The sequence below is a fragment of the Dipodomys spectabilis genome, unplaced genomic scaffold (assembly GCF_019054845.1).
Source record: "Dipodomys spectabilis isolate Male_0828 unplaced genomic scaffold, ASM1905484v1 ptg000431l, whole genome shotgun sequence".
Taxonomy (NCBI): Eukaryota; Metazoa; Chordata; class Mammalia; order Rodentia; family Heteromyidae; genus Dipodomys; species Dipodomys spectabilis.
In genome coordinates, this window is record NW_024871108.1 from 74,086 (window position 1) to 84,146 (window position 10,061).

The 10,061-nt window shown below is 46.2% G+C and overlaps 1 protein-coding gene across 1 annotated transcript in view; it reads right to left on the minus strand.

Moving 5' to 3' along the window:
- The window catches only part of LOC122097749 (phosphatidylinositol 4-phosphate 3-kinase C2 domain-containing subunit gamma-like), a gene marked incomplete at its 3' end in the record, with an annotated part of 81,246 nt that extends 73,145 nt beyond the window's left edge, over window positions 1–8,101 (minus strand). Inside the window, 4 exon segments of the mRNA XM_042668316.1 lie at window positions 1,349–1,463; window positions 2,438–2,595; window positions 5,211–5,293; window positions 7,703–8,101. Of these exon segments, the coding sequence (XP_042524250.1) occupies window positions 1,349–1,463; window positions 2,438–2,595; window positions 5,211–5,293; window positions 7,703–8,101 (755 nt within the window).
- Window positions 8,102–10,061: the final 1,960 nt, after the last annotated feature.

Consider the following 10,061-nt stretch of genomic DNA (forward strand, 5'->3'; position numbering starts at 1 on the left):
ATATAAGATATGATATTTATATATTATATATTTATATATTATATATTAATATTTATACATTATGTCTTATATAATATATTTATATATTATAAATATTTATAGATCTACAAATATATATTTATATAAATTTATATACATACAATTATATATAAATTACATATGCATTTACATAGACATATATAACTATATTCATATAATATAGTATATATTTACATACTCTATAAATAGAATACACACATATTTATATTATACGTTTATATTTATATAGTTAAAGATCCCTGATAAAGCTCAATGAGAGATCGTTTCCAGAAGCCAGGGCTCCTCAAATTCGATCTCACTTTGCCTTCAGGGGAATCACGAAGGGAGAAAGCTGAACTTTATGTCTCAGAGAGCACCCCCACCCCCCAAAACACAAAACAGAACAGAACAGGAGCTGTGCAGGAGGGAGGTGTGGGGAGGCGCGCCCTCTAGGGGCTGAGCCGGGTACCAGCAGCTCTAATGGAACCCAGCCAGGCCTCCCAGCTTTCCCCTGCTGAATGCATCTCCTGCAGCCTGCCAAGGGTCCAGCCGGCCTCTCTCCCTCCACAGCGCCTCCTGCTGGGATCAAGGCCAGGCACAGCCCACTGCCCGCTTCCCAAAAGCACCTTCCATGGAATCCACGTGGCCAGAGGGCTTTCTTCATGGAGAAGATGCTGTCACACAAAACCCCCATGGGCCTTTTCTATTAAGGTAGGGATTCAAAGCCACACAGCCACCCGAAGAGGAAGGTGTTACAAGAGATGCTGGGGTGTGCAGGGTGCAGAAGTCTAGAAAGTTCCTTGGAGGGGTTGGCACACAGCGTTGGTTAACGGAGGCCTCCATGGCTGACAATTAGAAATAGGGATTTTTTTTTAAAAAAGAATTCATCTCCAGGTTTTACTATATTTCCCTCCTCCAACTCTGTAGAGGAGAAAATACTCTGCAAGGTTTCCACGACGCTGAACAATGAAGGATATCAAGGTGAAAAGAGCATTTTTTTTTCTTTTGCCAGTCCTGAGGCTTGAACTCGGGGCCTGGGTGCTGTCCCTGAGCTCTTTCACTCAAGGCTGGCGCTCTACCCCTTGAGCCACACAGCTCCACCTCTGGGTGTTTGCTGGTCCTTTGGAGATGGGAGTCTCACAAGCTTTTGTGCCCTGGGGCTGGCTTTGAACCATGATCCTCAGATCTCAGCCTCCTGAGTAGCTGGGACCACAGGCGTCAGCCACCAGTGCCAGGCTGGAGTTATTATTATCTTTTAAATAAACAAAAACCAAACACTTGCAGGCGTGAAGTCAATCAGATGTACTTTTTACAAAGTAGGAGTGATCACCTCTGTAAAAAGTCCTCCGAACCGCTTATTTGCAGAAGATGATCTTTGGGAAAGAGCTGGTCGTTTGGAAAGAAGTGTAGAACTTCGGCGATCAGGTCTTTGGCGAGATAATTCGCTAAAAAAGAAGAAGAAGAAGAAGAAGAAGAAAGTCAATGATGATACAGAATACAGAATGGAGGTTTGAGCAGAAAGCAACTCCATCCTGAAGTTTTGCGACTCTCTGGCACCACCCAGAGGAGATGCAGGGAAGTGCAGCTCCTTTATTTCCCAGGCTCCATTCAGAGCTTTTTCTCTCTTAATTTCCATCCACTCCTTGTGTAGAAAACAAATGAGACAGCCAGGAGACAGTCCCTTACTCCTGCCTGTAATCCCAGCTACTCAGGAAACTGAGGTCGGCGGATCGCAGTTCACTGCCAACACCCTGGACGGGGAGGAAAGATTCCAAGAGGCTTTAATCTCCAAGGAAGCATCCAAAACCACAACTGGAGGCGGTGGTTCAAATGGTAGAGCACCCAGCCTTGGGCAAAAAAAAAAAAAAAACCCACAACAACTCAGGGACAGTGTCTAGGCCCTGAGTTCAAACCCCAGGATCAGCCCCCAAACAATACAAACAAACAAACAACAAAATAACCAGGGGCTGGAAGGTGGCTCAGTGGTAGAGTGCTTGCCTAGCACCCATGAGGCCCCGGGTTCCAATCCTCAGCACCACATAAAGAAAACAAACAACAACGACCACAAAATAACCGAACCAGGCAAGGTGTGGTCTCCTCTTCTCAATTCGTGCTTTGTCTAAAAGATAGGCTCCTGCCTGAATGAAGAGAATTCCCACTGACCAAGCCAAGACCCTTGGATCTCAGCCTCCTGAGTAGCTGGGATTACAGGCGTGAGCCACTGCGCCCGGCAGAGAAAGAGAGAAAGAGAAAGAATCCTTGAAGGCCTGCTCTCTCCCCTCCACACTTCCAATCCAACCCAGGGTTCTCAAGTCTTTGAGTCTTATTTCCCTCTGGGGGCAACATAGCATCGCAGTTCTTCTAGATGTTTCTGGGTGATTTCCAGGCTCAGAGCAGGTTCATGGCTGACTGCTTCTACCTGGCGGGGTGAGATGCATCACCCGAGGCGGGTCATCTGTGGAGATGTGCACGCTGAACCAGACGTTGGAGAAGAGCTGGCGTGGAAAAGGGGTCGTAGGGCTCCAGATGGTTCCCGAATTTGAGTGGATGTCCTCTGCCCGATACAGCTCTCTTATTCTGAGAAGGAAACATGGAAGAAGGGCTGAAGATGAGACCTAATTCATCCCTTAAAAAGAGAACATAAAAAGGAAGAGCACCCAGAGTAGAGTTGGGAGAAATTCCTGCGCTGTCGAGCTGTACAAGAGAATAAACAAACGAGAAAGAAGACAGGACTCATAAAACAGTGCTCCTAACTCAGGGCCGGATTCGGTAAGATCACAACGATGCCAAGAACTGGCATAGAAAAACCGTCTCTCGGCCTTCCCAGGATCCCTCCTATGGAAAAAATGAAAATGAAGACTATATTTTTCCCAGCCAGGCGCTGGTAGCTCACGCCCTGCTGTCCTAGCTACGCCGGTGAGCTGAGATCTAGAGGATCGTGGTTCGGAGCCAGCCTGGAGCCCGGACTGGTTTTCGAAGCCTGTGAGTCTCCATCTTCGAGTCACCAGCAAGAAGTCACGCTGGAGGCGTGGTTCAAGTGGTAGGAGCACCCGCCTCACGGGAGTGACACCCCCGAGTTGAAGTTTATTTCCATAAATAGAAGAAGACACGAGGCTCGGTGCTGGGCACAATTCCTCGCTTAATTGATTTTGCTCTTGGCATCTCAAATTCCTCCCGAGATGTCGCCCGTGTCCCATTTCCCCAAGCTGCAAGTGACTATTTTTGTTGCTGGTTGTGGGGCTTGAACTCAGGGCCTGGGCGCTGTCCCTCAGCTCTTCAGCTCCAGGCTGGCGCTCTACCGCTTGAGTCACAGCACCACTTCTGGTTTTCTGGTGGTTCATGGGAGATCAGAATCTCACAGACTTTCCTGCCCGGGCTGGCCTTGAACCGTGATCCTCAGATCTCAGCCTCCTGAGTAGCTGGGATTAAGGCTTCCTTAATCCCCTCCCTCTCTTCTTCCCCTCTTCATTCTCCCCTCCCCCCCACTGCTTTCTGAGTACCTGTTTGCTGGTGTTTATGTTGTTGACATATGAATAATCCTTCATGCCTGGAATAATTAATAGGCATCAGGATAACTTTAAGTCAATGATTAGGGCCTTTAACAACGAGATCAGCGCTCATTTAGGAGGGACACCAGAGTCAAAAATGAGTAAAAGTTGAAAGGGACTAGCATGGAAGCCTCAGTAGATGCAGGTGGTATGGTGTGGATGGCGATGCTTAGAGTCGGCCTTTGAATGATACAGCGACCTTTGCATCCTGAGGCTCGGTTTTAGATGAGCAAAAGCAAAAGAAAAAAAATCACTGATTTTTTTTGGGGGGGGGATAATATCTTGTAGTCACCAAATTTGTTTTGCAAAGAGCAAACAGAAATGCGTTTAGCTACAGGCTAGCAGATTCTCCTATGCGAAAATAAAAGAAAGGAAAAGAAAAGAATGTCTTCGATAGAAGGGTGGCCCTATGTGAACTTAGGTCAGCTGGAAGGGTCCGGCACACATGTCATTAATCGAGTAACGAATCCAGCACAAACCAACCCGTGGAGCACCTGCAGGAGCAGCTCTGGAATCGTAAAGCATTCAACTTCAGTTTTCAAAAGAGAAAAACATCTATTGGATGATTTAAAAAAAAACACCTCAGAAATGGCAACAGATACTGATTAATGCATGCGTTCATCAAAAGTGCTTCCTTCCTCTTCCTCCTCTCTTCCTCCTCTCCTCCTCCTTCTTCTCCTCTTCCTCCTGTCCTCCTCCTCTTCTTCCTCCTCTTCTCCTCCTTCTCCTCTCCTCCTCCTCTTCCTCTTCCTCCTCCTCTCTTCCTCCCCCTTTTCTTCCTTGACTCCTCCTCTTCCTCCTCCTCCTCCTTTTCTTCTCCTCTCCTCCTTCTCCTTCTTCTCTTCTCCTTTCTTCCTCCTTTTCTCCTCTCCTCCTCCTCTTCCTCCTCCTTCTCCTCTTCTCTTCCTTCTTCTCTCCTCCTCCTCTTCCTCATCTCCTCCTCTTCCTCTTCCTCCTCTTCCTCCTCCTCCTCTCCTTCCTCCTCCTCCCTTCCTCTTCTTCCCCCTCCTTTTCCTCCTTCTTTTCCTCCTCCTCCCCCCCTCCTCCTCTCCTCTTCCTCCTCCTCCTTTTCTTCTCCTCTCCTCCTCCTCTTCTTCCTCTCCTCCTCTTCCTCCTCCTTCTCCTCTTCTTCTCCTTCTCCTTTCCTCCTCCTCTTCCTCATCTCCTCCTCTTCCTCTTCCTCCTCTTCTTCCTCCTCCTCTCTTGCTCCTCTTGCTCCTCTTCCTCCCCTTTTTCTTCCTTGACTCCTCCTCTTCCTCCTCCTCCTCTCCTTCCTTCTCTTCCCTTCCTCTTCTTCCCCCTCCTTTTCCTCCTTCTTTTTCTCCTCCTCCTCTTCCTCATCTCCTCCTCTTCCTCCTCCTCCTCCTCTTTTTCCTCCTCCTCCCCTCTTCCTCCTCCTCCCCTCCTCTTCCCCTCCTCCTCCTCTCCTCTTCCTCCTCCTCTTCCTCTCCTCTTCTCCTTCCTCCTCCTCCTCTCCTCTTCCTCCTCCTCCTCCTCTTCTTCTCCTCCTCCTCCTCCTCGGCTCTATTCACAGTGTACAGATATTTGGCATTACTCATGCAGCAGTGATAAGCCGCGTAGTATAACGCAGGTGCCGCGATCCAGGCCTAGCAACTTCAGCGCTCAGGGTAGAATGGTACTTACTTCTCCACGTGGTCTCGGAAGGAAGTCCGGCTCGCTGGGCCGACTCGCTGGACCACGAGGATTTCCAAGGAGCAATCGCTCGGCTGAAACAAATACAAAACCACTGCAAAGTCAGGAAGCCAGCGCGGGTGGGCGTGGAGAGGAGTTAAACGCCAGCATCCTCCACCGGTCTCCAAGGTGCCTTCCGCTTGTTATCATATTCACATTTTGTTAAAAATCAACGTGATGCCTACATAGAAAGAATGCTTGCGTATAAAAAAATGAGCAAATCCCCTCAATAGATGAATGGATCAAGAAAATGTGGTATATATACACAATGGAATTCTATGCCTCCATCAGAAAGAATGACATTGCCCCATTTGTTAGGAAATGGAAAAACTTGGAAAAAATTATATTAAGTGAAGTAAGCCAGGCCCAAAGAAACATAGGTCCCATGGTTTCCCTTATTTGCAATATCTAGTATAGGTATGAGTCAAGCGGAAAAAGTCAGATAATGTGATGTTAGGAAAACGAACCCTCAAATATGTATTTTAATGTTTTTGTTTCTTTCATGCATGTGTTTCTAACGCATTTATAAGATTATTTCTTGGTTGCTTTGTATGTCCCTCCCCCACAGTGTAACCCCCGCTTTCACTATATTTGATGTCAGTATAACATGTGGAGGAGATGGGGACAAACAAGTCGTTTAAGGATTCAGGTGGACCTGTTGTAACAATGAGAAGTACAAAATGTCATGTCAAAACCAGCTTTACAATGTCGGTGGGGGGGGGGAGGGGGGGTATGATTGGGTGGGGGGGAGGGGGGAGGCTGGGAAGGGAGGTGAAGGGTAAACAAAGGAGGAGGCTGCAATGCTTGGTAAGAAATGTATGCATTATCCTGCCCATGTAATTGTAACCCCTCTGTACAGTATGTTCTCAAATAAAATAAAATTAAATTAAAAAAAAAATGAGCAAGTGCTTATCATCTACAAGTGAACACACGGGATGGTACAATCAAAACATACCCCGGACACGATGACCACAGGACTCTAGACATCCACACACAGGGAGACCCCCCAAAATGCAACCCCCCCCAGATTTATGTGAAATCCTACTGCGGCCTTACCCATGCTCCAAAGAAAATGGAGAACGCTTTTACATCCCTTTAGAAGGTTCTCGTTTTACTCAATCACCACCAATCAATATGGGACCGTGCCCAGGCCCTGAATTCAAGACCCATGCTGACCAGTACCACCCACAAAACAAAGCAAAACAACCCCCTAGATATTCTTAAGACGTATTGGTCTTTGACTCAGGTCATTTCAGGCATTGAACAATCTGTATATCAGGTAGTTTTAGCCAAATGCTATTCCTAAACTCAGGCAATCTTATCTTTGCTTCTTAGTATAAAATCATGCCCAGCATGTTACAATATCACTGAATCTGACATATAGTTATTTTTGGCTGTCTTTGTAATTTGAACGTGCAATGACAGTATTATTACTATTATTATTGTTACTATTATTATTATTATTTTGCCCTTGGCTGCAGGACAGAGCAGAGACATTTCCAAATACTGTACAGGAAACGCTTGTGATGCTTCAAATGGTTGGAAAGTCACTAATGAAAGATCAGGATGCAGTGCGTAGTAATTACTTAATTTCCTACTCTTGGATTAATCTCAGTGGAAGTTTCCTGCCAATAATATAATTTAAGAGGCTCTGGTGAGAGCAAAATCTTCCCTCTTGATGATGATAATAAGATTTTGGATCATTACAGCATTACTCAAAATAGACATGCAATGAATATGGGTATTCGTGGTTGCGTATAAAACAGTAAGAGTAGGAAATACCACCAGCTCAATCTCCAGCTATAGTTTACACAATAAAATGTGTTTTAGAACATTTTATTTAGCTTTAAGAAAATCAGGACTTCAAGAACGATCTATTCAGCCGGACACGGGTGGCTCAAAACCTGTCATTCCAGCTACTCAGGAGACTGAGATCTAGAGGATCGTGGTTCGAGACCAGCCTGGGCAGGAAAGTCCATGAGACTCTTGTCTGCAATGAACCACCAGAAAACCTCAAATGGAGCTGTGGCTCAAGTGGTAGAGTGCCAGCCTTGAGCAAAAGAGCTCAGGGACAGCGCCCAGGCCCAGAGTTCAAGCCCCAGGACCCACAAAAGTAAAAAATTTTTTAAAAAGGTATATTCAAAAAATACTTGTTGTTTTCAGAAAAAATTGTCATGGAAAATGAACTGTTTCCCCTCAATTATCCCAAGAACTGGTATAGAGGACTCTCAAGAGACTTCACCAGGGATTTCTCATTTGCAAAAACTTATTGTAGAAAGCAGACCTATTTTCCCCACACAACAGAAGTCGATTTCTGAAAGAATATCTAGCTATTACCATTACCAGTTGACCTAACACACGATCAAATGATTAACCCTAATGCATCACGCACCTTCCAGATTCGTGCTTTTTAGATAACCCTATTCAAAGGGGAACATACATACCTCTGTGTCTTCCATCCGCGAACTTCCCCTGGGTAGAAAAGAACCTTTAGAGAACATTCCAGAAGGTTCTAGCACATTCCCGTGTCCACTTCTTTCCATCCCTCGGCTTGGTGGGAAGTCGGTGGGGAAGGCTGGGTCTTCCACAGGAAGGCCACGTTCAAATCCAATATGGTAGCCCTGCCTTTCTCTTGGACTCCTTCTCTCTGAAGGAGTGGAGGGTGAATCTGGAACGTGGAATCTGGACCAGTCAGCGCCAGGATGGCTCCCCGTGAGAGAATTTCCCCAAGCATTTCTTCCTTCATTCACAGTGTCAGGCCTTGGTAGCACAGAGGGGCTCAGTCCAACCGGGGAGACCACCCCACCCCATTTCCAGGGGAGTTCAGGGGGCTGAGAAGCCATTGCGTTCAGGTGGGTGTCACGCAGTGAGTGGCATTGTGTGGCTTGGGACCCCCAAAAGGTGAGTTCCTCAGACTGTCCCTGAGAGAGGGGGAAGGTGCTACGCATCTCAGCTACCAGGTGATCAAAACCCAGGCTGACTTCCCTGGGAACGCTGGGGTGATCTGCCGAGGGAAGGCTCTGTGGGCTTTCCCCCAGGTCCTGGGTACCTCCATCTGGGTGCCCATAGCAAGCCATGCTTGTGTATTTGATGGATCTTGATGGGTCTCAACCCTGGCACCAAACACCTTCCAGCTGCTGGAACTTTTCCTGGGAGGAGGAAAACCAAAATGCAGGAAAAGCAACCACAATGACACCACCACCACCACCACCACCACCACCACCACTTTAACAACCAAGGAGCTTGCAAGAAAGAAGTAGGCAACGTGAAGGATAAAAATGGTGAGTAGAAGAATCGTTTGGCTGCTAGGGACAAAAATCTCACACCACTAGAAATCCAGGAGACCAGTAGCTATGCCTGAATTCATTTTTGGTACCAGTTGTGGGGTTTGAACTCAGGGCCTGGGCGCTGTCCCTGAGTTCTTTCACTCAAGGCTGGCGCTGTACCACTTGAGCCACAGCGCCACTTCTGATTTTCTGGTGGTTCATCGGAGATGAGAGTCTCACATGGACTTTCCTGCCCGGGCTGGCTTTGAACCAGGATCCTTTAGATCTCAGCCTCCTGAGTCACTGGGATGACAGGCGTGAGCCACCGGTGCCTGGCTATGTCTGTTTTTTTAGTGAAACCATCTTTTCTTGATTAGCAATCCCACAGTTAGACAGTCTGAACTCTTTCCTCCTCTCTAGTGTCAATCATCGACCCGTCTCCACACTTTCTAAATTGAAAATTATTTTCTCCACTTCCCTAAGACCACTTCCATTAAATTCGTCACTCAGCTTCACACCATTAAATTGAAAAGGTATTTTTCTCTCTTCTTATCTTGTCTCTCGACAGTATTTGATACCTGCCACCACTCCCCTGCTTTTACTTTAAGACTTCTTTCTTTCTTAATTCTCCGTGGACTCCACACTCTGAATTTCTCCTTGGTTCATTTCTTTTTACCAACTTCCATGCTTTCTACATGTAGGCATATGTTTGGATGTATTCTATATTTCTCACAGCAATCTGTTAGATCTGTATTTTTACAACTGCATAAACGAACCTAAGTCCCCAAGAGTTGAATTAAGAGCCAGTGCAGATGCTCACGCCTGCCATCCCAGCTACTCAGGAGGCTGAGATCTGAGGATCACGGTTCAAAGCCAGCCTGGGAAGGAAAGTCCTGGAGACTCTCATCGCCCATGAACCACCAGAAAGCTAGAAGTGGAGCTGTGGCTCAAGTGGTAGAGAGCCAGCCTTGAGCAAAAAAGCCAAGAGACAGCACCCAGGCCCTGAGTTCAAACCCTAGGACCAGCACACACACACACACACACACACACACACACACACACACACACACACATTTGAGTCAACTTCCTTTGGGATTTCAGAGTTTACCCAGATTTCTTTTCAACTAGGATTAACAGTAGGCCCAAGATGGAGTCCATCTAACACTAAAATGGTATTGAAAATGTGCCAGAATTTAGGCCTGGAACCCAGCACGGATTCACTGTGGACTGTCTTCACTTCAAAGGGTTAAAAGCTTTAATACTTCCATTAATAATAATAATAATATTTCCAGAGAGTTCTCACAGCAAGCTCAAAATAGATCAGGATCCTGTCGGACGATAAAAAAAAAAAATCTCATTATCATGAGATAAAAGGGAATCAGCAATATTTTTTATCCATATTGAAAATGTAATAAAAGACAAGTGAACATCTATACAATGATTCTTTGAGGCGTGTGTGTGTGTGTGTGTGTGTGTGTGTGTGTGTTTCTTCCTTCAGTATTAGACTGGGTGATTTTAAGGGAAATTCTCATCATTG